Genomic DNA, 25,026 nt, shown 5'->3' with positions numbered 1-25,026 from the left:
ACGCCACTCTTGAACGGCAGACCTTCAGAGACCCAACCGGCCTGTTGTGTCTACCTGGCGATGTCTGATCACACGCCACCTACACTGCTCATCTATTCTACGAACGATGTAACGATTATAATCCCGGGGAATGTCTCTACTGAGCTGGAAGCTACTGTATATGTACATTATGACTTTATTTTGAGCGAGACATGGGACAGGCTGGGGAGGAAACAGACTCATTTTGGCACTCTAGATTACCCCTTTTAGAGATGTAGATGCTTGTGAGAGGGGGTGATGGGAGGGAAGGGGTTCGGGGGTTGGTTCAAGCGAAAAGGGGGGCACCAGGCAAACACAAAAGCTTCAAAAGTGCATTTTGGGGCTCTCTCGAGAAGGAAAAACGGCGCAACAAAACCAATGCAAAGAATTCTCCCTTCATTTGGATTTGCTCTTTTTTGGAACCAGCATGTACAAGGTCACCCTCACACTCATGCTACTGCGAGAGTCAGATGATGCAACTCGCCTGGTCATGCCGTCGTGATGGCGAGCGAGAAGCATCGGCTGCCGGCCTAGGCAGGCAGGCAGGCAGGCAGGCTAGATGCTCAGCCAGAAAGTCAATACATCGGGCATGCATCATGACATGCATAAGTACTCACAGTACGTACAGTATCTACAGCATCTAATAATCTAGCTCAAGGTTTCCGCCCACCGGTTTCAATGTTGGCTCATGGTTCGAGTCCACTAAGTTCAAGCCCAGCCAACCCTAAGCTTTCCTGGGGCCGTCCCGCCAAGCCAGAAATGGGGTGCTCGCAGCCGCCTCGTCAGTCTGACGGGGCTATTACAGTATTACAAGCGCCTGTTCATGTCAGTGATCGTCCTTTTTTTCTTTTCTTTCTGACAGGCGGGCGGCTAGGGCCATGGTCCTAATGTTAGTTGAGTTGGGCTGGTTGCTCGGTTGGCCCGGCGCTTGGGTGGTTCGTTCGTCTCTCTGTGATTTTCCTTTTTTTTTTCTTTTTTTCTTTTTTTCGGTTGGGTCCGGGCCCAGAGCCCGGGTCCGACCCCCGTCCGAGGCCCGGCCTTTTTCTGTTTTGTCTTGTTCTTTTCCTTCGGTTTTGGGGAGCACAGCAGCCATTGGCCTATCATCTGTTCGCGAATCGGGGGCAGGGGGCAGGGGGTGATGAGAGTCATGCTTTGCGCGTTTGTGTTGCTAGCGTTTTACGGTACGTACATGGCGGACATGCAATTTCTGCCCGTGGGGCCGGTAATGGTAACATGACATGCATGCGAAAGCATCGAGGTTACGGTCGATAGAGTGGGCGGAGGCTCTTTCTTGAGTGTATCAGATCATTCCATCCGGGACATCCAGGACATCCGCGCAGAGGGCAGGCAGAGGGTGGGAGAGAGATGAGACGAGAAACGGCTCGAGTAAGGCGGCAGGGCTTGTTTCCGACGAGGAACGCCTGCCACTGACTCGTGGAAGCCCAAGAGTTGAGCCATGGCGTTTGTTCCAGAACCCCCTCCTCTGTCTGCGATATCTCATCACCGTTCATCATCGGCGACAACGCAACGCCACGACTGGGGGCGATCTGGGTCGCCTGTGGTGGCCACTGTGGTGTTCGTGGCTGGCGTGGCTCGAGCGTGGTTAATCCTGCCCCGTCCTCTCCCTTCTCCTCTCCTGTTCTCTCCTCCTGTTCCCTCATCATCATCATTACAACGGGGCGGCGGCAAACGCATTGACAGCAAGATAATCTAGGGGTCCCCCTCTTCTCTTTCCCCTCTTTATTCTGCAGGGCAGAAAGAAGAAGAAAGAAAAAAAAAAAGACAGTGAGACGCACACAGAAGCTACCCACGCACCCCACCTCGCCGCGGCGGTAAGTTTCGAGATGGGATCATGCGAGGCGCTGCAGAGGCATGGACAGCTCACCTGCCGAGTCCACTTTCTCTAGCCACTCACCCTACATACGTCTGCATGTGCGTACGTGTGTACGTAGCTATGTCTATCTGCCCCGCGTGGTGTGTGTAATGCATGTGAGCATCGTGCTTTTCTTGCTATTCCTGGGGCGACACGCGCGCGAGCTGGAGCCCCGCCTCAGATCAAAGACGGGGCGTGCCGCCGCCCCCAGCGTACCGCGAATAAGAACCGGATGAGTAAGGGAGGGGCTCGAGACGACGACGACGAAATGGAAATGTTGAGGTTCTTTCTCAAAACAGCCGTGTTGCTCATCTCCACACAGCTGGGTCCTGCAGAAGCCAGCCAGCCAGCCGGCAAGTCCATCACCTATTGCGGGCTGTGCTGTGTCGCTGCGTCTTGAATGTTTTGGTTCGTCCCTGTTGACCCGGAAGCCGCATGGAATCGGGGTCCACTTGGAATATATCCCCGGACCAGATAAACCCCCGCGCCGTCAATGCTCTGCCCTCTTGCTCTTGCCCTTCACCGCCGTCGCGGGGTCCCAATGGGCCCGGCCCAAGCCCCTCTCCAGCCATGTAACTTGCCCAATGCCATCCTTGAAGGAGAGAGAGGAAAGATGCGAGAGGGTAAGGGGAGAAGAGGCATTGTTGATTGACACGGGGGTGCTGGTGGGCAGACAGGCGACACATCACACTTCACATCACATCACAGCACACATTGGACCCGCGAGGCCCCATCGTGATGAATCCATCCATCCATCCTCATCCTCCTCCTTGCCAACCAATATGTTTTCCACGATCCAATATTATATTTTCCTTCAACCGCCTCAACACAGTCCACCCCAGCAAACCCCCACGAACCATGAGCCCACTTACTAGCCCAACCAAAATGGGCCTGTGTGTTGCAGTGTAATCGGATTGATTCCCCACGTTCCTCTCTCAACATATAGACCTCCATAGACATGGTCTCAAATCCGTAGACCCATATTATCCAGGAACCCACCTGCAAACATAACCATCCAAATACCCAATACACAGACACATAACCACACATTGGCTTTAGCAACTCAGCCCACCCCAGATAGTAGGTAGTCACTGATTACTCGCTATCGTGTAAACAATACCTCATCAAACCCACCATACAAACCTCTACGGCAGCAAGGCTGAGGAACCGCATTGCCAGTCAAGCCCACTCGAAATGAGCCCAGTCACCAGTAAATCCAAATCAAAGAGGCAGGAGAAGAAAGACAGCATAGGGAGGCGCCCGGTATTGTTATTTCCACTGCCTACCTTCAACCTCTCACAATCCATCTATCTCTCTGTATTCTGCATCTGCCTGTCTCTCTCATCCCGCCCTGCACTGTCCAGTGCCGTCCGTACTGTCCAGTCCAGTCCAGTTCCTGTGCGTGCGTGTGTCTGTAGTGTCATCCCCCGTGGGCCCCGTAAACCCACGTTATTCCCGGTCCGTCCGCCCTCGGATCCGAGCCAGTCTCCCCCCGTTGCAGTCCCAACCTCAAAGAACGCCGCCCGGCACACACACACACACACCGTACACACCAATCCGAAACCCAATCCCATCCATCGTCAAGAAAAGGCACCCCAGGCTCCAGACCCCTGTTGTTCAATTTTTCTGTCCTGTTCTTCCAGTCCTCTTTTCACGCGTTGTACGCGCACGTCCACGTTCTCTCCCTCATTATAATGCCAGCCAGTGCAAACGCGAAAATAACCCCGTTGACATGCCCCGTGGTATGTGCAACAACCCCGCCCCAATTTTCCTTTTCCGGTCCCCCCCCAATGCCAATTCCAATTCCAAACCCCCAAGCCCCATGCAGTAGTCCATTGCCGTGATAGAATAGGAACCAATCAACGGCGGGCGAGGAAACCAAAGAAGAAGAAAAAAGCAGCCTCCCCAAAAAAGGAAACGCCATGTAAGCAGAGGCGGTCTAACTCCTGGTGGCTTGCATGCGACACCTGATGAGTACCCCTTCCGTTTTCCATTTGGGCACCCTGTTGTGCTCCAATCTATCTTTCCCCTGGCAGCACCTAGTCGCCGGCCCCGCCACTCCTGGCCGTCGTTGCATGAATGCATGCATGCGTACATGCATAGGTCTTTTCGAGAAGGGGCACACCATCTATGCTCCCACGACCGATCTACTCGCTTGCGGCCGGGGAACGGCGAGGTCGCCCACCCGTCCGGATCTAGAACCACCAGGAGGGGCTCAAGCCTCGGCAGCATCGTCACTGTCGTCCCACCCACCGCCGACATGGCAGCTGCAAGCCTAGACGCCACGAACGCCGTGTCCTGGGCAGCTCGTCCTAGGGAAAGACACGGCGAGCCGGGCAGGTGGGGGGCTGGTGCTCGTAGACTCTGCTGGCGTCAACCACAGGCACGATCACGCGTCAAACACGGGCGTATTTTAACGGCGACGGCGTTGTGGTTGTGATTGCTGTTGGTTCTCGAAGACAATAGCCATGTTCCACCGTATCTAGCCGGCTCTTTGTGGAGGGAGATTCGCCCAGGTCAAAGTCGGGGACAGCATCCTCGGTGAATTCTGCCTGGTCGGCACCGTCCATGCCAAAGTCGACGCCCGAGTCCCTCCTAAGCAGGCGCTGCGGCCGCATTTCTTGGACAGGTTCGTCGCTGGTGACGCCGCTAGCACTAGCGATGTCCTGGAGGTGGTAATCAACCCGGTCTTCGTCTTCCAGCGTCTCCTCTTCAAGGTCGCCTGACCACCAGAAGAGCGTGCTGTCGCGCAGTAGTCTTTCCCTGAGCATGGCCAGGTCAAATTCTTCCGCGGCCGGATAGATCCTGCACTCCGCAGGCGCGAGGTTTGCGTTATTGGAATTTATTGTACCTTGGTCGGAGGGAGAACCTGTCGAGCACGGGTTGGTGAGCGGTGGGGTGGGTGGGAAGGAGTCATACTTAGGACCGCCGCCGATTTTGACTCCCCCTGCCAGGATCGCCTCCCACAGCCCGTCCTTGAACTCGGTAAAATCTTCTGCCAATGGGCTGTGGTACATGGCCGAGAGGCCCTGCATCCACATGCGAATTATATGGGCTTCGCCTTTGCTGGTGTCATGGAAGTGTGGGTTCATGGTGCGGATCTGGAGGATCTGTACCTTGGGGGGAGCCGTAGGCGTCTCCGTGCCGTAGGCCAGTAGTCTCTGGTCAACAGCCGATGCAGCAGCCTCAGACGAGACAGGAAACAGAGAAGTAGCCGTGGTTGGCTCCGAAATTGGAGACGAGCAGGGTGAAGTGCCAACAGGGGTCAACGATGGCGACGAGGATACTGTGGAGAGGGCCGAATGCGGCTCCCGCATCAGGGAGGCAGGGGCTGACTTGACCTTGTGGTCGCCGGCGAAGCGATCAAAGATGTCGAGGAAGTGGAAGGGCTCAATGGCATAGCCGCCTGCTAGGTTCAGCTTCAGCGCTAGCGACATGGTCATTGCGTGCTCGCCCGCATTGCCAGTGCAGATGTGGTGCAGTTCCATGTCGCCGTGGTCGTTCTCGATGCGCTCGCAGGCCTCGCCGCTGAAGGTGCAAGTTCCCCTTTTCTCGAGCTGGTTGAGGAGTTGGTTGAAGTGCCGGTTCACGACCTCGCTGCTCCGGCCCGAGGTCTTGAAGACGAGCTTGCCGTTGTGGACCTTCGGCTTGCTGCCCCAGTTGATACGCACCATGGCATCCTGCGCTGAAGCGAGGTGGAACCCGGCACTGAAGGCCTTGCAGTACTCCGAGACACTGCCGGTGACAAAGTTGTCTGCGTCGATGAAGCCGATGTACTTGTAGTAGCTGGTACTACCGCCGTCCCTGGCTGCATAGCCACGAGATTGCTTGTTACGGCAAATGCCGCTGTCTCTGGCCGCGCAGGCGCCGCGGAATTGCTGTCCGCACCCGTTCATGGTGCCACGCGGGCAGTCGTGGCTACACCGCACATTTGTCTCTTGGCCGTTGATCCTGCCATTTCTCTCTCCGTTCTTGTTGTGGCCGTGGCACTGCTGGTGAGTGCGGGTGTGGGCAGAAGGGTCTCTACTGTCGGCAGCCTCCGGGCCTGGTGCAGCAGCAGCGAGAGCGATCCCGATGACCAGCGCCTCGCCCTTCCCCTCGTGGACGAGGCCGTCATCGCCCAGCAGTCTCGTCATTCCGATCTCACTCAGGGCCTTGGCAAGCTGGCCGTCGCGCTGGTGGACGCTGATGCCGTCCCGTCCCGTGTCACGGCAGAACCTGGCCAGCGCGTCCCTCTCACGGGCGTACCTGTACTCTGCAGATGCTGAGACCAAGATTATGAGGCTGCCTGCCGGGATTCCAGCCCACACGCTGATGATTCGATCGACAGGCTCGTCCTTGCACGGGACAACAATGGCCGTCCTGGACTGAACTGCGTCGATGGCCTCGGGAGAGACGGCCTGGGTTGGCTGCTGGCCATGGCGCGTTCTTCTGCTGGGCTGGCGGTCTCTGGCCTCGAACTCGACGACTTGCTGGACGCCTCGGATCTCGACTTGTCCAATGCGGGCTGTGGACTTGGACACGGAGAGGCGCATCGTCAGGAGCTGCCGGCACCCACGGGTTGGCAGACCGGGCGCAGGTCGCTTGCTGTGCTCCTGCTTGGGCTTTGTCCGTGATCTTGTGAAGGTCCTGGCTGTGATGCCGTCTTTTTGTGTGATTCCTCACACGTAAGCTATACTTGGGAAATAGATGCGTGGGCGAGAGGAGCGAGAGATGTGATCTAGGTGCGGATGCGACGGCCTGGAGGGTTTATGATGCGGCTCAGGTCTATGGTTGTCGTCGTTGTCGGGTTGCGCCCGTGTTTCGAGGTTGCTGGATGCGGGTGTGATGCAGCTCGACCTGTCAGGGAAGGAGGGGGCGGCCGCGAGGGTGCGGCGGATGGTCTCAGGCAAAGATGTGGAAGGTTCGATGGCATCATCTGGCATCGTGAACAAGGAAGGAAGGCAAGTGAAGGGGCGAACAATGTCACTGAGCAACGCACCTGCCGTGTGTGACGCGTATATCTCGCGGGATCATCGTGAGTTTGTGTGCATACATACATACCGACCTACCTCTATATATGTGTTTTTAGAAATGAACTCCCTCTCCGCGTTCGGTTGAAGGTGAGCGATTGAGGCGCTCTCGTCTTCATCCCCGATCAACCTGGCTGGCTGGTTGGCTGCTTGCCTGCCTGCCTGTCTACGCAGATGGCCCTTGTGGGTTGAGATGGCGGTCGAACATGCAACTTTGTTTTGATCTGCTCTCATCACCACCGTGAGACAGGATCCACTCCAAGAAGACATCGATCGACGACCCTGTCATTTGCCAGAGAGATGCGATCTGTACGCGGGCAGCCGGTCCGTCCCCTCCCGGGAGCGTCATTGACTGTTGCTTTTCGCCTGGTTTGATTGGGCGTTGCTTGGTGCTGCTTCTTCCTTGTCGTTTTGACGATGGCTTCTTTTCCTGGCGCAGAGCCGCCCGCTGTGGGACTGGGAAGATGGGCGCACTCGGGGGAGCGGTGACGATGTCCGTTTCAGGAGACGACAGGATGGGCCGTTGTGGATGTGCATCCTGCGGTATCCCACGGCTCATTTGGCGAGAAAACGGCCTTTGGTTGGGGGGGGGGGGGGGGGGGGGGGAAGCGGCCACGATTGTCTCACCCTGCTCTCGGGTGGCTGGATGAATCATTGCCCGTCCAGCGAGGTACTCAGCACACAAGATGGGCCAACCGCGTGTCACATGGGAAAAATCCACACTTGTCCAACATTGGATCCGGTGAGGATACTTACTGGGTATCGAAAAAGACCCTTTTCCTCGGTGTGGAGGGGGGATTCGGCTGTTCTTTTCGTCACTTGCTGCCTCTTTTTTTATGTTACAGTTATATAACCCCCTGGGGCCTTTCAGTCGGTGAGCGAGGTCGATAGGCTGGTATAGCATGCATGGCAGGAATAGAAAAGCATGCCCGAGGTGCTGGGTCCATCCATCGTCCCCGACCGTTACGGGGATGTTTTTACCTGGCCTGCTGCGCCATTGAAGAAAAAGCAACAACGAAAAACGGGGGCATCGTTCCGGTCATCGGCTCTGATTTCCTTCGAACGTCCTTCCGTCCGGTTACATGGTCGTTTGGCTGCATCTACGCGCACAGGAGGTTGATTTGATGCACCGCACGAGACGCAACACATGGGTTGTTCGATTGCCGAGCCGATGCTGCAGCCCGCTAGGATGCGTCCTGAGGTCACATCCTTTCGATCTGATCGGACGGCGTGCTGCAGATCCATCAGCGAATCTAGGCACGGCCCGTCCTGGTCGCTTAGAACTAGCGGTCCACGTCAGAAACATTTCTCCGGCGCGTTGTGTCTTCAGCCTCTCCCTGGTCTCCAACGCCGCAGTACCACGAGATCACGAGGCGAGCCGGGATGTGGGCTGCCCAGGAGCATCCGCTGGCGTGCTGCCGCTGCCGCTGCCGCTTCCGTGTTCCTTCTGCGCGTTGACCCTGAGCTCGATCCAGTACATGGTGCCGCCCTGTGTCCAGAGGGGCCTTTCGATTCTGACAACCTCGAGCCCCGGGACCTCCCTCTCGGCCCTTCGCACAGCCTCCTCGATGTCTCTGTTCCACCAGCACCCGTACCTGTCGAAGTGCGAGGGGGCGAACTTGTCCAGCAGGCCGTTGATCCAATCGTAACGGCCGCGCCCGTGCTCCAAAAGATAGATACGGCCGGAACCGGGCCGTAGCACGCGGGCCATGTTGGCTAGCAACTTGTGTGGGTCAGCCACGGAACAGATTGCGAAGTTTTGAAGGATGGTATCGAAGTAGCGCGGCGCGGGTAACGTCGTTGCAGCATCCGGGGCTAGCATAGACGGTGGAGAGGGAAGCTGGGACTGTGCATCCGACTTGAACAGGCGGATGCGGCCACTGCCAATATTGGCAGCCAGGGCCTGATCCCCTGACTGGCTCGCATCAGCAGACGCAGGATGTCGTGCAGGAGCCGGCATCTTGGATTCTGACAAGGCCTTCAACGGGTTCCGAAACGTAACGGGCTTCTTTTCTTCAACAGACGTCTGCTGCTGCTGCTGCTGCTGATGTCTCTCATGCTGTGTCTCCTGCCCTTCACTTGCTTTCCTTCTGCGTCTGGGGATCAGCTCTGGCACGGCCTTCTTCAGCTTCGTCCAGGTCACCTCCAGCACATCGGCAGACACATCGATGCCGGTGAAGCTCAAGACCTCTGGGGCGTCGTCCCCCGGCAGGACCAGGCCCTTCTTTCCCTTGTCCATCCTCCTCTTCACACGGTCCCTGTGCAGCTCGTCTGGCGACCTGGGGTTTGGCGCGAAGCCGGTCCCTTCGTCCGCGGGGCGCGGGGCGGCGCTCTTGATCTCGTCCCAGTCCATGTACTCGATGTTGCGGCCGGTGCCCACTGCGACCTCGAGGACGTGGCCCCTTGCGAGCCCACCCATGAGCTTGCGCAGGCCCGTGATACCCATGATCCACTCGTTCCAATCCTGCTCCCGATCAAAGGCTGAGGCGGTGATCTTGCCGGATCGAAGGTCCAGAGGCCGACCAGAGGGGACGTCACTGTGCTGGCCATGCGGCGTCTGGTCGGCACAGGGGTCCCTGGTCATGCTGCGGATGAGCATGGCGATGTATGCGCCCATGACCGCCACACCGAGGCCGAAAACGACGAGTTGTTTCCTGTACGTCTCTGCAAGTTCTGAGAGAGGCCTTGCTTCTCCCTTTGCCTTTACCTTGGCGCGAGACCTAGGCGTTGACGAGTGGACCATCCGTGCTTTAGGAGGGGCGCATCTCGACAAGGACGGCCTCACGGAGCGTGCCGTTGCTGCCGACACCGCCGTGCCATGCTGCAGGATCCATGATGCTGACCTTGATGGCAATCCGTTCCGTGTTTCCCATTTGGGCAAGGCAGCGTGGATGCCTCGCCTCAGATGCTGTGATACAGGCATGGTGCAGAGATAGGCTCACCCGCGCTGTCACGACCACATCCCAGAGGCGTCTCCGGTCGAAAACGACCAGCGCAGGTCAGCCAAGCCCAGCCCAAGCCCAAGCCCAGCCCAAGCCGACCCAGAACACTGCAGTCCAGCCCGACTCACTTGAGTCTCCCACGATTGGGCTCCAGGTATCTGATGTGGCAGGAAGTAGCGCTGGGAGAAGATAGAGGCGGTAGGCTGGATTGGCTCGATCTCGGCGACCTTGCTGGCCCGGCTGCGCGGTCCGGAATCGAGCTTCCGATTCCAGCAGTGTCCAGATAGGGCTTAGCAGAAAGGATCTGAAGCTCTTGGATGCGGTGGGACGGTCAAGAGTTGTTGAATGGGCGACGTCGTTGGAATGGATCGCATGGGGTCGATCGCGAGTGCGAGTGCGAGTAGTGCAAGGCGCAGGTGGCAGGTGCAGTGCAGCCCGTGCGCACGTGACAACGCGGCACACCTGGGGATTTAGATTCATTCCTTGGGTTCCTTGCAGCCAGACCGACGACCTGCAGCGCCCTAGTCTACCTGACTGACCGCCTCTGAAGAACACGCCCATCGGATAGGAGCCTAAGCGAGCAACTCATGCCCAAACCCCACCCCTTGCTGCTCAGACAATTCGCCCGTCACGAGGCCAAAAAGCAAAACATCCAATTCTCAATTGCCCATCTCCCCCGCATCGACAAGCAGACATCGTATTCCTGGGCCCGCTAGAGCAGGCCACATTGCACAGCATGACTGATGGATTGCCCGATTTGGCTGCGGAGGAAGGGTGAGGCAAAAATGAAAGGAAAGGGGTCAGGAGAAAGGTATGGCATGCGTGGTCTGGTCATAACCGCACCTCACTCGCCCATCAACACCCAACCCTCGCTCAGCTGCTGACCTCACCCACCCATTGGCTCCCAATAACTTGCAGTTTCTTCTTTTCTTATCTGCTTCTTCTGCCCTCCCCCACCCGGGGGTCTCTGTTCTGATCCGTCCCAGCGGCTGTCGTCGTCCTGCCCCTGACCTACGGACGAACCCACGACGGACTAACTGACCATGTACTGCCGATGACTGATAACTGACGGATAATTGACGACCTCAAACTGACTGACAGCATGCGAGACCCGCATACCCTAGTCAAAATAGCCCAGATCGGCTAACTCCGCCAGCCACGTGTAAGCGAGTGTGAGTGTGAGTGAGAGAGAATGCACTCATCCAATCCCACGCCGCCCGGCGATGATATGACATGATGCACAGGAGACAGACAGCCCAGAAGCTGTCACGATGCACAGGAGACATCCAGAAGCTGTCGTTCGATCTCAAACCCGCCCGTCTTTGATACGTGGTACACGAGACATGCCGCATGATTAGTGTTGCAGCTGTCACGGAGAGGCTGGCTGGCTTGGGGTACGGGGGTAGCATAGAGAACGCCACACAGAGACACATGGGAATAAGGGCAAAGATAAAGAGGAGTCGTGCACAAAGCGCTCCTATCGACAGAAGGAAGGAGGGTAGGCAGGTATGCAGCGAGACCATGCCTGCATATACTACACTATCGCGATGAGCCACAAACAAGCCAACATATAGACAACAAGAGATGACATTCGATGGATGGATGGTAGGCTGGCTGGTGGCCACAAGCCCCATGGCTGTCTGTCATTTCATTACAAGGTCCGGTACTCATACATTATACGTGAATGCCTACACCCACCCATGCTCACTCCCACTCCCATACACCGTGACCAGAGAGATACACACACACAAACACCACCCAGCTGCCCTTCTTCGTCCCTGTCGACCCAACACCACCCAGCTGCCCTTCTTCGTCCCTGTCGACCCGCTGTCATAAACATTCGGACAGAGCATATGCTTCTGCGTGGGGTGGTGATGACCACACCTTTCCCCGAGTCATGAACGAATCAATGCGTGAATGAATGCAAATCAATCCGTCCTTCCTTGCCCAACGCCCAACTCCCCTCCGACAATCTTTCACTCAGCCAATCCCTTTTCTTTTGTGATCCATCCCATTTTGTTTACTGGTGAAAGAGGGAGAACTCGTTCAATGCAATCCCCGTCTCCGCAAGATCATGAAGTTGCTTTTGATTCCTCACCCCGCTGTGCCTGCGCCGTCAAGGTCAAAAATCCAAAAGTGTCCGTCGCGCCTTCTCGTGTCACTCGGCTCGTCCACTTCGCCACCTTCTAGCTGTGCGCAGTAACTATCTCCGCAAAGCGCTGGGCAACCTAAGAAGAAGAAGAAGAGGTTAGTCACGCAGATATCGATGGGGCATCGTCCAGGGGAACCGCTTACCTCGGGAGTCTGCTTGATGAATGGGAGCTCAAAGAACATGTACTTGTCGTTCTTGACCAGCTCCACCACCGTGATCAGCAGGCCCCACGGCTGGGGCCAGAACCCTATCAGCCGCTCCAGGAGCACCCGCGCGATTTGCTCGCGGATCTCAGTCTCCTCCGGGTCCGACAGGTCGTGCGAGAATATCTCCAGCAGGGACTTGCTGAAGAACTCCATATCCGCGTTCGGCTCGCGCAGGTGGTTGAGCATGCTCAGCAGCAGGTAGTGCCGCGGCTCCGCTGCCAGCTCGTGCACAAGCATCGACAGCGTCACCAGGGCCGACGAACCGGGCTCAAACGCCGGCTGCCCTGCCGCCGCAAGCTGTACCGCATGCTTACCGATGTATGCCGTGATTGCGTCGATCACACCCAGGTTCGCGTTGATGAGGGCGGGGCCAAAGCCCGTCCTTCCATCCCCTCGCGTGATTGCGTGTGTCATGTGGGCCACCGCATCTTCCGAGGGTCCCTTCTCCAGGGCCGAGTTGAGGATGTCTAAGAGGCCAATGCTCTGGAGGAATGCAGTAGGATTCCCGCCTTCATGCGAGGGGCCGGACTGGTTGCCGGCAGCGTCCAGCCCAGCCGTCATTGGATCCGGCATCTTGCTGACGGATGCAAACAAGATCGTGTTGATCAGCTGGGTACAGTGTGGTGGTATGCTTGCTAGAAGTGCGGACGAGTTGGCCGCCAGGTATTGTGGGTAGTCATGCTGAAGTGTAATGAGTAACTTGACAGCAGCCTCGTAAGGCTTGTGAATGACGTCAGGCAGTTGCGCCGTGTTCAACTGTTCGCCCACAAACTCCAACAGCTGCTGGATGAGTCTCGTGTACGGCGCCCACCCGGCATCACCCTCCATGTCCATGATGGACGGGAGGAAAGCCGCGTGATGAATCAGGCCGAGCCAACCATAGAAGAAACCTGGGAACATCGCGGGCCCAAGCGACGAGAGCAGTGGCGCAACCTTTAAGAGCATCTCATCCTTGTGAGGCTCGCCAAGCTGCTCGAAGAACGCCCCAGACTCGTGGAGCAGCTGAGAGAAGAAGCGGAAGAAGACCCTCTGGTTGAAGAGTTCCCCACGCTTCCTTGTATGATGGTTGAGAATCATCGTGGCAAGCGCCCATACGGAAGCCAACAGGGATGCAGGGCTTGACTTCGGATCAGTGTCGTCAAACCCGGTGGCCTTGACAAAAGCCATGACGAGTGCTACTAGTGCGTTCACCCAGATGTACCCGTCGTCAATGCTGCTGCCAGAGGCAATGGCGTTTTCGAACTGCGCCACCGAGCTGTCCAGGGCGATGCGGATGAGAACCAGTAGGTCATCTTTGGACCTGACGATACCGGTATCGTTCAACTGCTTCACAAAGTTGCGGGCGAGCTTGTCGGTCACCGCCGTGTTCCGGAAGCGGTGCACCCATTCATCGAAGACGTACTCGATTTGCTCACGGTTTTGGGCTTGACTGCGTTGCTCGCGAGCAGCATCAAGAGTCGCTTTCAAGTCCTCGCCACCTGGAACTGCAGGTTCCGCAACGATCCAAGCGTAAGCAACCTCCAGGCTGGAGCCCAAGTTGGCAAAAAGAGCCATAGGTGTCTCACTCAAAACTGTTGCCTTGATGATTTGATCAAGCATCTGAAGGCTCCCCTCTTCTTGCGATCTGATGGATGCGGAGAGGGCTTCGTCCAGGGTGCGCCAGTCAAGCAGATCCGTGCCAATGAAGGCCTTGATCATGGGGAGACGCAGAAACGTGGACCCATCTTGGCGCCGGAAGAGTTGCACTGCAAAGTCGCTCAGAACCGGGCCTCCCATCCTTCGAATAGTGCTGAGGGCGTGGGCAAAAGTCTCGATTGCAAGGCTGTCCTCCAACGGACCAAGAAGGACGTTGCAGATCTGCTCAACAACATGGGGTGTGGGATCGTCCGTTGTTGACGTTCGAGCTTTGATCACATTCGAGATGAGGACATCCATCGTATCGAGGACGGTATGCCCCCTCGGCAGATCCTCGTAATGCTCTTCGGGCGCCTCCGTTGCTGCACGCTGCAGCTCGAAAAGGAGCTTGCTGACCCGTTCGACGAGTACCCTAGCGTCAACCTGGCTGAGAGCGGGCTGTCGTCCATTGGTCAGACCCGCGTGTGCATGAGGGTAGGTCTGGGTGTGTCCAGCCAGTGGAGGCATGGAGGGGGTTTCGGCAGGCGTGGGGGCAGATGGCACAGAATTGTACTGGTCCGAAAGAATCTCGTTCGCCATTGACCTCGTTGCATCAGAGGTCGAGGCAATGTGAGAAGGAGTTGTGGTGGTCGTGGCCGGCCGAGGTTGTCGCTGAAACTCCTCGTAAATAGCCATTTGTTCCGGGCTCAGGCCGCTAAGACTAGGTGCCATCTTGTAGGGATCCGGCATCGTCATGGCCCATCGGTTGAGTGAGGCATCCACATAGGGCTGGTTGGGCCTCTGCAGTCGATGACGCCGGCGAGCGTCCAGCTCGGGCTCAATCAGGTCTTCGATCTCGGGAATCGCACGCCTCTCGGCTGCATCTTCAATCACACTGGAAGCGAGCTCGAGGTTCGAGTTGACACACATGATGATTGTCCCCTCCGGCAGCCCACCCTGGAGGTCAGTTGAGAGCTGGCGCATGTAGTTGGTGAAGTTGGCACGCAGGGGCTCCTTGGAAGTGACAAGAGCCAAGCTGCCTGCGGTCGCTTTGACCATGCTGATGGCCGAGTTCCTGATGCGATGTTCATCGGGTTCCGTTGCGAAGTCCTTGCGTATCATCTGATGCGTGCTGATGGCAGCAATGGTGACAGACCTGTCGACAACAGGCTGAATGATATCTTGCAATGCCTTGTTGAACGCGGTATGAACAATGTCACGCAAACGGCTGTTGCTCACAACCATCTCGTTCGCAGGGGGGATGTTGAGACGCGAATGCAGGTCGGGAATAGTTGGTGCCACAGCATGCGGCAGCAGGTTGCTGACCACACCTTGTCCAATACCATTGAGAGAGAGGTTGTCGAAAGCTTCCAACCCATCGGGTACCGTGACCTGGGTGGCCTCCTCCGCGACCACACGATTCTGGATCTCGCCGGATGGCTCAATGCTCTTGTGATCCAGACTCAAGGTCTTACACAGTACCTCAATCTCGAACTTGAGGTTCAGTTTGAGTTCTGCGTTGTGGTAGAGCTCGATTAGTAGATGGATGATGTCCATCAGCCAGGGATTCGGCGGACGGAAGACCATCGATGATGCGCCTTGGCCCAGCACTTTGCACACAAAGGGTATTACAACTATTAGTCTCTTTGTGTCGTGTGCCTCGATTAGTAGCTGCTTGAAGGCGATGTTCCGGTGCCTGATAGGTTTGTCCCGAGCCAGAGTTAGCATGCCTAGCCAACCACCCAGGTTCTTCAGCTGGGTTCGCTCCGTGGAGCTGTGCATGGTTGATTCCGAGTTCAGCATCTGGGCAACGCAACTCAAAGTCGCCCTCTGGACCTCGGCCCACAACATGCTGTCCTCAAAGAGCTTCACCACGTCCAGGTACATTTGATGGAGATTGGGCTGCACCTTTGCCCGATCCCTGACAAGGTGACTGGCAAACCACTGCTGATGCTTCTGCTCGAGGGATTCCCGAATTGTGTCAAATCGAGATTTCAGTGACGCCTGGTCCATATTGTTGAGTGCAAACTGGATCTTGTCCTGGGTGTCGTCCGTTGGGTCCTCAAAAGAAGCGCCAGCAGGCGTGGGGTCCACATTGATTGAAGCAAAGGGGGAGAATTGCTGCTCCGCGGCCTCAGCCACGTTGCCGTTCGTGAGAGAATCGTGATTGAGGGCGATGTCCCCGCCATTTTGCTGAAATGTGGCGTCCTCTTCCTGATCCCTGACCACATTCTCAGCTTTCCTCCAGGCTTCTGTGCCTTGCAGGCTGCTGATCTGAAGGAGCTGCCGAGAGAAGCTCGGCCACTCTGGGAAGCGGGTATAGAGCTGCATCAACGCCTGCAGGCCGAATTTGTGCATGTTGTGTTCGGTGGGATAATCCCTAATCGCTTCCAAGATCATTCCGAGGCCAGCCTGCTGGGGCGTGCCATCGATGAGTTTTCTGGAAATGACGCCGCCAAACAAGACCGCAGTCCTTGCAAGTGCATCGATCGGGTAGCTGGGGTAATGCACGAACTCGTCGAACAGGCCGTGGATCATACAGGCGAAAATGTCTTGATCCAGAGGGTCACGGGAATGCTTGTAGCGCTCAAGAGCCTCCACGATGTCTCTAACTTGAGTCTCCCCGCTGTACATGCTCTTGTAATGGTCCTCCATTCTACTAATGGCAGCCAAGGGGAGGTTATTGCCGTCGGCGCCATTCAAATCGATAATGGCATCGTAGGGACCGCCGTAGTTGATGAGACGTGGGTAGGCAATCGTACACTGCCGCTGGCAATCCCTCCATTCCTTAAGCTGTGGAGTGCAGAACTCGCTCAAGAAGCCCAGGAAGTGGTACACCGTCTTCACCTGGAGAGGTGTCGTTCTGAGCAGACCCTGGCCTCCTTGTTGTCGCTGATATCTCGTCTCCATGTCCGCCTTGATGTTAACAAATTGGAGAAGGGCTGGAACAACATCGGCGCCCCTGGTGGCGTTGGTTCTCGTCCACTGGTCAATGTCGAGTCGGCCTTGCCCGTGCGCAAAGGCTGCGAGGTCCAGACCAATTCCGCTGAACTCGTATACAAACTCGTCCAGCCAGCCGTGATACTCAGCGTGCTCGAGGTAGAGTGGTAAGTCCATAGGCCGTCGTACATGCGCGTCACTGATCTTTTGCTTGACGAAATCCTTGTCTTTGCGCCAGAGGCTGTCAAGGGCGAATTGATAACCTTCCTGCTGTTTGAATAAGAACGTCTCAAACAAAGTGGTCAGAGTATCATTCGCCATTTCAGGCCACGGCTTCGGTACACCAAAGGCGGAGACCACGAATATATCGAGATTGGGCACGACTACTTCGTTGAATAATCGTTTGGCCTCGGTTGTTTGCGAAGCGTGTTGCGAACTGAGAGCCACCCCAAAGACAGCCGTGAGCGCGTCAACAGAGACAAGAGGATGTCTAACTGCATATGCAGCCCGTTCGCGCACAGGTGCCGGGGATTGCGCGTATTCGGCCAAGGTGAAGGTTGGTCGGAGGCCCGGTATCGTAGTCGCATCCAGCTCTTCTGGAGTGAGGCTGCCAAAGGCACAGACAAAAGATAGATGGGCGTCCGCGTTCGCCCAGTTTCCACCCCAAAGGTTCTGGATATCGAAGCTAGATCCATCATCATCCAGCGCGACCATGTGTAGGGCTCTGTATAGCCGCAGGAACTGGGGAGGTGAGATCCGGGCGCTGGGCTGGTCAAAGTATGACAGCACGTCTTGCCATCTGAAGGCCGAAGGCAGGGCCCGTCGAAGACCGGCGACCAGGACGGTCGGGCTTTGCTGGGGGGTCTGACTGATGGCGGTCCACCAAAGCGCGTTGGAAACCTGTTCCGCGCTGAGCTGCACAGATGGCGGCCGTTCTTGAAGGAACCTGGCACAGGATTCCTCGTCACGCGTGAAGTCAGGACCGACTTTTTGAATGTACAACGCCAGGGCATTCGGTGGCTTGTCGACTAGGACCCTGTTAAGGTCAAGGGCGGCAAGAACCTCGGAAGGAGTCGCCATGTCGAGCTGTACATATCTGGTGTCGACTTTGGAGAACAGCTCCCGGTGTGCCGAGGAGTTGAAGTTCGGGGGGTGGTATTGGATGAGTCGGTCGATGATGACAGATAGGAAGTGGGGGCTCAAGTCGGAATGGTCTCCGTCCGGTTGCGAAAGGATGGCGATGAAGGTCGGATAGTTGGTGGAGAGGATGGCATCAGCTATGAATCTTGTGTTAGTAGCTGCCACCGCTGCTGCTTTACGGTAACTAGGTTGGTCACGGAACCGTGGCATACCTTTTGCCTTTAAATCGGGCCGGCTGCCCAGCTTGAATGCCAGAGCTAATATTGTCTTCTCCAGGGCGTCCAATCTGAAGTGTTCCATGAATGTGGACAGATCGAAGTCGCGGAAAATGTCCTCTGTCCCGGTCTCGATGGACTCAGAGATTTTCGTCGCTTGATCCACATCGTGGGATATCTTGCGCATCTCCTCCAGTAGTAACGAATAACTGCCGGTATTCGTCGCACTGCCTATAGGCCTACTTGTGCCTGGGAAGATCTGGGACGCGCTGGTATGCACCAGCTTGGTGAAGTATTTCGTAAAGACCTCCATACCGTTTTCATCGATGAGCTGCGAGGTCAGTGCTGTTAGCACGTGCGACAGACAGAAGGAGAGAGTGCAGGATTCAGGGCAAGGAAGGAGACGAGAACGAGGAGTGCGAGGAGGAGGAGCATGAGACACTTTGACATTGGGAATCGAGGAAGTGGTGCAAGAGGACGACAAGGTAGAGATGGAGGCGGGACGACCGTTGCAGGCGTTGGGCGCGGCCTTGGCAGCAGAAGCAGCAGCACAGGCGAAGGTGAAGGCGAAGGATAGAAGTTGCGTACCTTGTTGAGCCGATTGACCTTGTTCTCGTACTCGGCCGGGTCGTCCTTCTTCGCCTTCAGGGTGCTCAAGAGCACATAGACCTGGGCGATTGTGATCTTGGACACGGCGTAGTTCCCAGTGGGGCTGCTGGTACTCGGGCTGGCACCCGCACTCAGCACACCTGCCTGCGACGGATGTGGGGAGTGGGAGATTCCTGTCTGTAGACCTTGTGGAGGAGTGGGAGAAAATGTTCCCGACGATCGTGGGAGCATGGGTGTTGGATGGAGGGGAGGCGGGGCGAAGACGGTTCTGCTATCCGAAAGGACAGAGCCGCGCCGCTGCACTGAGTGGAGGATGTTGGGGTTTAGTTCGTAGGTGTCCTCGGCAAGGATGGGATTGGGGTGGGCGAGAGGAGAGATGGAGATGGAGATGGGAGATCGGATTCGGAATCGAAATCGAGACGGCCTTCACCACCAGGCACCTTCAAAAGCCCAACAGGGTGTCGCGACGGAGCTTGAATACAGTGGGGCTGGTAGCTGGCAGATGCTGGCTGTTGACTTCAAGTCGGTGGTCGGCAGGGTTAGGTCTGGGTATTGTGGTTGTTGTTGTTGTCGGCAGGAGAAGAGGGTGAGGGTTGAGCTTGGGATTCGTGGTCTTGGTGGTCGGGTCGACGGCGGGTCGTGGAGCTCTGGAGAGGTCGGACTTGGACCTGTCGCACTGGACCAGGGGGGACAAGCAGCGGGGTTGAGGGGGTCACATGTGCTGTCCCGGTACAGACAATGGATACAGACTTAAGAACGGGGTCACAGGAGGATTGGTGAGGCAGGGCGACGCCGATGTTGTCTGTCCTTCTGTGAGCTTCAACCTGGGATGTCGGGGTGACAGCTACTCTCGAGTTTGCTTGCCCATGCAGAGGCCAGGCGGGTCATTGGAGGTGTTTGTCCCATAGGCACACGCCTACAGTACCAGGTAGTCTAACAAGACCGGCCAGTCACTGCTCTGCAAGACCAGTCCAGTCCGTCTGGTCCACCCAGTCAGCCTTGAGCCAGGAGCCAGGGGGGCTCTGTGACCACTCAGGCTGCCTGGACAGCCTCAGGTGGGGCTTGGTCGGTTGCCGGCCGGCTAAATTGCAGAGCTTCACTCTGCACAGCTGCCTGAGGAGATCATGTACCCATGTACTCCTCTTGGGGTAAGCTAGGCCAAGAAGACCCCCACCTGCCATCCTCACCCCAGGGATTCAACAACAGCTTTTTGAGGCTGATCATCTCGGACTCTTTGTGAGAGGGACAACACCAATGCTGATCTCCCACCCAAGATTCTGGGAATAGCAGTGGGAAGCCCATGTATATCACAGGGCAAACACTAATCGCTTCAATGGGAATTTCTGGACCACATACCTACCTAGGAACCCAGATCTCTTCCTTCTGCCAAAGTTCCGAGTCAACCAGGCCAGAGCATCAAAAGACCAAGGAGCACTCAGATATCGGGACCAGGTGGGCGACCATGGAGTTATGGGTAAGATGATACCATCTACCTACCTACCTACCTTTATAGTCGCCCTCCCATCGAGCAGGCCCTGCAGCTGTAATAGCTTTGAGGTCAGAATGTGACCGTGCTACAGTGAGGAGAGGGTGAGTCTAATGTGCTCTCTAGGTACCGAGTTTGGGGGGACTCGGCTAAACCTGCCCCGGATGAAATAACAACAAGTGTGCATCCAGGCGGCCGGCCAACATCCTTATGCCGGCCGCCTGGATCTTGAGCAAGGCCAACCGCCAGGTACGTGGCTTAATTGAGGATCGACCAGAGGGGAATTGAGGCACGGCCTCCCATGAACGGGAGTCGCCCGGAGTGCTGTGAGGAGGCGATGGTAAGTTCCAGTCATCCTGCTTGGATTCAGAGATATAAAGTATCACATAACATGACCATGCAGGGCGTGTGGGTAATGGTAACATGTCTGTCTCATTGTCCAGCAGAGAACCTGGTTCGATTCCAGTCGCGTCCAAGAAACTATCTCATACTTAAATATGAGGTAAACGGCTTAGACCACTCGCCCACCGTGACATTGTTCTAAGTTGAAAGCTAGGGTTGCAAAGGTAATTATAATCCGAATTGAGCCCTGGGAACTAAAACCGAATAACATATCATACTATTGTTCACCCTGATTGTTGCAAATGGTTATTAGCTGGGTAACGTGATAGTGGAGGAGATAGAGGAAGGTTTATCAGAGCGGTCAAGAAAACTAGCATAGTCTTCTACTTACAATCAGTCTATCCCTCAATATGGGCAGCTTCCACAAGGATAGATGTATCCTTCACCACAAGCCTGCCGTTCTGCATTTGTTTTCCATTAAAATTCTTCACCAGCTGCTTTACCAGCACCCTATTCGGGATTAAAATCCAGATACAAGCCCCACAACCACCCTTGCACTTATAAAACCAATTTCTCCAGTTGCTATTACTATGGCAAATTCTCCTGCCTATAGCATTAGGTTTATATATAGCAAAGATATCCCAGAGATTCCTGCATCTTCAATACTTGCATGGTGTTGGATAAACACCCTTTTCTATCTTAATATTAGCAATGAATAGAAATAGCTTGGGAGGTTGTGGTCGGCTAGTCTGAATCTTCTTTAGATTAGACTTCTTCTTGTGTTCCTAAATTATAAGCTTCTCGCCAGCTCTAAGTTTTGTTACTATACCTATAATAGCTATAAGAGTACGAGCTGCATTATGTGAAGATTTGTGTTTTGGGAAGCGTTGAGAAGTCCCACCATGACGCAAAGCCTGATATCCAAGTGCTGCTAATGTCTCACTAAGGGAGGGGGATACCTGCTTAAAAGCATCCTTATCCCTCATTACCATCTTCCTAGCAACAGCCTATATATTAGTCCACCAAGCAAATAGTTCAACGATCTCTGGAAATAATCGTATAATGGCTTTGAAATCACCCCTAGCGTTAAATAGAATAAGGGCCAGCTTATTTCCTAGGCTATCTGCCTCTCTTTTTGCCTGCTTCAACATCTTAAGAAGATTCTCTTTTATCTCCCCAACCTCAAGAGTTTCCTCAGGTCCAAACCGTAAAGGCTTAAAGTCTATAACTGGCAACGATCCTCAAGTCGGCGTACAAAAATTATGGATACAAGCTCCATATTTAAAGAGGCCAGCAACACCTTCCTCTAAAGGATGATTAGGGAAGGTAGGTAGGATAGCAACACCAACGTCAACAGCAGTATCTAACTGATAGTTGCCAATATCGATGGCAACTAAGGTTGATTTCGTAACTTGGTTAATAAGGTTCTCGGGGGTGCAATCCTGGCTATACCAGAACTGTTTGATTATGGGCCCTTCACGTTGCATGGATTCGACCAGTCTTGTCTGCTTACCGGAATTGAACCAGACCTCAGCTCTTTTCCCTTCTCCCTTTGTGAAGTATGACTGATCCTGCTCAGATTTGGCCTTGCTAAGCCTCTGCTGAAAGTTGTCCATATTATCTAGCAAGGTAGGTATTGCCAGAGTTGTAGTTGCTGTCCTGGGTATTGGGTAAGCGCCTGTGAGATGAAGCCTTGTGGAATGTCTGCTTGTAGGATAATCTCCCTTGAGTGTCGGTTGGCTTTCTCGTACAATGAAGTTGGCGAAGTCTCTGACGGAGACGGCGAGGACTTGGAAGAGGTGGACAGCGACAACGCCAGTCGATCGCCGTCAAACATCTCGAGAAGGGTGAGGCGAGGAAGGAAATAATGCCTTGTGGCGATTGCGTTTGATCATGCAATCGCTGCGGCTTATGACCGGCTCAAGTACACATTCACCCGGAGGTGGTGGTCTTCGGCAAGCGGACACGATTGTTGCGCAGTCTGACAAGCAGAGGATAGCTTCTTGTGTTGTTACTGTCGATCAGGAAGAAGGTTGACGAGGGCGTTGGGAAGGAGAGAGGCTTGTCGAGAGAGAGGAAGGGTCTCGAGAGGAAGGGTCTCGAGAGGAAGGGTCTCGAAGCGGGTCTCGAGAGAGGTCGAAGTGCCGGTCGAAAGGGTTGACGGTGGGCTAAAGGAGAGGTCAAGGAGTTTTAGCCACGAAGTTGTATGGTGTGCCACCCAAATTCCTGTACTTGGCCCCTTGCGGTCACAGACGGCTCGAAGGTCGTTTTTCAGGAGCTGACTGGTATGCCCTGCCAACACTGAAGTGTGCGTTGGGCCCGTTTGCGTGCAAACGTTGCAAACGTGCAAATTGCTCAGAAGTGTGCAAATCGTCGTTTGTGTGACTTATAGGGAGACGTTTGATTTGGGCCTGAATTTCGGGTCTTCCAGGGGTTTCAAGGGGTCGCGGGCCCCAGAGATGTTCGAGGTGCTGAGCTTGAGGGTACGCAAGGGCCGTGAGTGCGCGCAAGTGCCGAGAGGGCTGCGCTGACTTGAGATTTCCGTGCGATGGGTCGAGAGGGCAGCACGGGCTTGAGGAGGGTATCACGAGTGAGGCTTTCGACGTGATGGTGTCGCAAGAGAGAGGCGACGTGGTGTTTTCGAGCTTGGAAAATGAAGGGGTCGAGGTTGTCGTTTGCGCCTGAGCAGCCCGAACGGCTCGCCTTCTTCAGGCTGTGACGGCAACGCAGCGTTGCCGATTCGTCTGCTTCAGACTTGACGTCTAAGCAGCTTAGATGATTTACCTAGCTGTTAGAAGCCTATGGGCAACTGATTAGTGTCGGTTGGCTTTCCCGTACGGGTTGATTGGTGTGTAGTTGTTGAGAATGGTGTGTGTTGGTGCAGTTGGAAGGTCGCAGCCGAAGGCTGTGAAGGCTGCAACTGCACGGAACACACTGAGACGTCTAGACAATGCCACAGTAGGAGAACAAAAAGAGGGAGTTGTTTGGCTACTTCTCACGGCTCCAACTGAAACTGTGTGGTGAGAACATCCATGCCTTGAATCAGGCTCGGAGAGAATGGCCCTGTTCAATATGTAAACACAGGACTGGCAAGCGAACCGGGCAAGCGAACTGACACTTGCTTGACAGCCGACTTCGCATGTCTCATCCTTACTGTACGAATGTGTTGGATGCTGCTCTCCTGGCCTGGGTTGCACCTTTTTGATATGGTCACAAGTCTGCTTCTTTGTTCTTGTAGTCTATTCCCTCACTGCCGACCTCAGGTCATGCAGTTTCGGGTGACTCGTTGGTCCTGGGCATTTGGTAGACGCGGTGCTGTGTTCGTCTGTCAGCTCTGCTGGTGCACTTACTCGGGAGATCAGCAGTAGCATTCCACTAAGCATCGACGGTGGTACAGCACTAGAGCCTTTGTCCTCGAGCAGAGAGTTTTCTGTACTTAGTGCATACAAGTCCCCATTACAGTAGAACTGTTCTGTGATTGTAACACGTTGTGGTACACAGTGATCAATACCTACTAGCTTGATGTTCTCGGAACTGTGGCCGAACCCTTGGCAGTCATGAGCTTTTCAAATTCCAAGCACCAATCCCATCCCGCAAACGTGCGAGATCACGCCCTTCGGCATGCCACGTGCCATGTGTTCCATGCAAACCGTATCCCGTTCAAGACAGCGAGGATGTGGTTGTTGTATCGGTAGTCAGATACTCTGACAGACTCGATATGGCGATTGCTCGTGGTCTCTCTCACACAAATGCAACCTGACGCCAAGTGGGCTGACCCAGGCAGGACCCTGCATCTGTCGTCTTCGCCAATGTAGGTACAAATTGGAGGAGCATCAGCCCTGTGGAAGTCTATCATCGAAATCCATACCTCGAAAGGAAATCATACTGACAGAATCCCCTAGGTGTGTGCCTACAGTACGTACTTTGTGCAGTACTGTAGATGACGAGCCCAGGCCGGCTCCGTCGAATCCGGTTTTGGCAATCACGATTGCGGTGGCTGGATCCTGCAGTTCGTTTTTAGCGCGGCTGAATGGCGCTAAGAAGCCAACGGGACGAACCGCAGAGGCTCGCTGTCCAATAGGTAGCAGGCGGGAGGGGTCGTTGCCCCGACAGAACTGGGTCTCAGTAAACAGTGCAGGAGCTTTCCCAGCCTCCCAATACTTCCTTCCTGCTTGGCACCCTGGTCGCCTGCACCAGTGCCTGCAACTGCTTGCTGCTGCTACCTGGCACTCTTGCTCCCCAAACGTCGGCTGTCCGACTTCGATTAAGGCACACAGTTTTCCTTTCTCTGCCGTACTGACGAGACTGGACTTTGTCGGGCTCTGGCCGCATCACTATCGAGCATATCTAGCCAAGGTAAACACACATACAGCAGCACGTCGTCGCCAACCCCGACGAACAGACAGAGTGCCACAATCACCATACCAAAGCGGCGGCAGGACAACAGTGAGAGGGCGCTGGGCAGCACAGAGGCATC

At 55.4% G+C, this 25,026-nt stretch overlaps 3 protein-coding genes across 3 annotated transcripts; all 3 read right to left on the bottom strand.

Annotated features, from left to right (window-relative positions):
* Nucleotides 1-4,287: 4,287 nt before the first annotated feature.
* On the bottom strand, nt 4,288-6,426 carry INS49_009313 (uncharacterized protein; the record flags this gene model as incomplete). The annotated part of the gene is made up of 1 exon (XM_043170047.1): nt 4,288-6,426. One exon carries the CDS (start codon nt 6,424-6,426, stop codon nt 4,288-4,290), a length of 2,139 nt encoding a protein of 712 aa, XP_043024612.1.
* Nucleotides 6,427-8,269: 1,843 nt separating this feature from the next.
* INS49_009312 (uncharacterized protein) lies at nt 8,270-9,646 on the bottom strand (the record flags this gene model as incomplete). The annotated part of the gene is made up of 1 exon (XM_043170046.1): nt 8,270-9,646. One exon carries the CDS (start codon nt 9,644-9,646, stop codon nt 8,270-8,272), a length of 1,377 nt encoding a protein of 458 aa, XP_043024611.1.
* A 2,385-nt stretch (nt 9,647-12,031) lies between these two features.
* INS49_009311 (uncharacterized protein) lies at nt 12,032-18,952 on the bottom strand (the record flags this gene model as incomplete). The annotated part of the gene is made up of 4 exons (XM_043170045.1): nt 12,032-12,073; nt 12,141-18,034; nt 18,110-18,443; nt 18,701-18,952. 4 exons carry the CDS (start codon nt 18,950-18,952, stop codon nt 12,032-12,034), a joined length of 6,522 nt encoding a protein of 2,173 aa, XP_043024610.1.
* Between the last annotated feature and the right edge of the window lie 6,074 nt (nt 18,953-25,026).

The sequence above is a fragment of the Diaporthe citri genome (assembly GCF_014595645.1).
Source record: "Diaporthe citri strain NFHF-8-4 chromosome Unknown scaffold_4, whole genome shotgun sequence".
Classification (NCBI taxonomy): domain Eukaryota; kingdom Fungi; phylum Ascomycota; class Sordariomycetes; order Diaporthales; family Diaporthaceae; genus Diaporthe; species Diaporthe citri.
The sequence above is the reverse complement of the archived record's forward strand: the minus strand, read 5'-3'. Positions and strand labels throughout refer to the sequence as shown.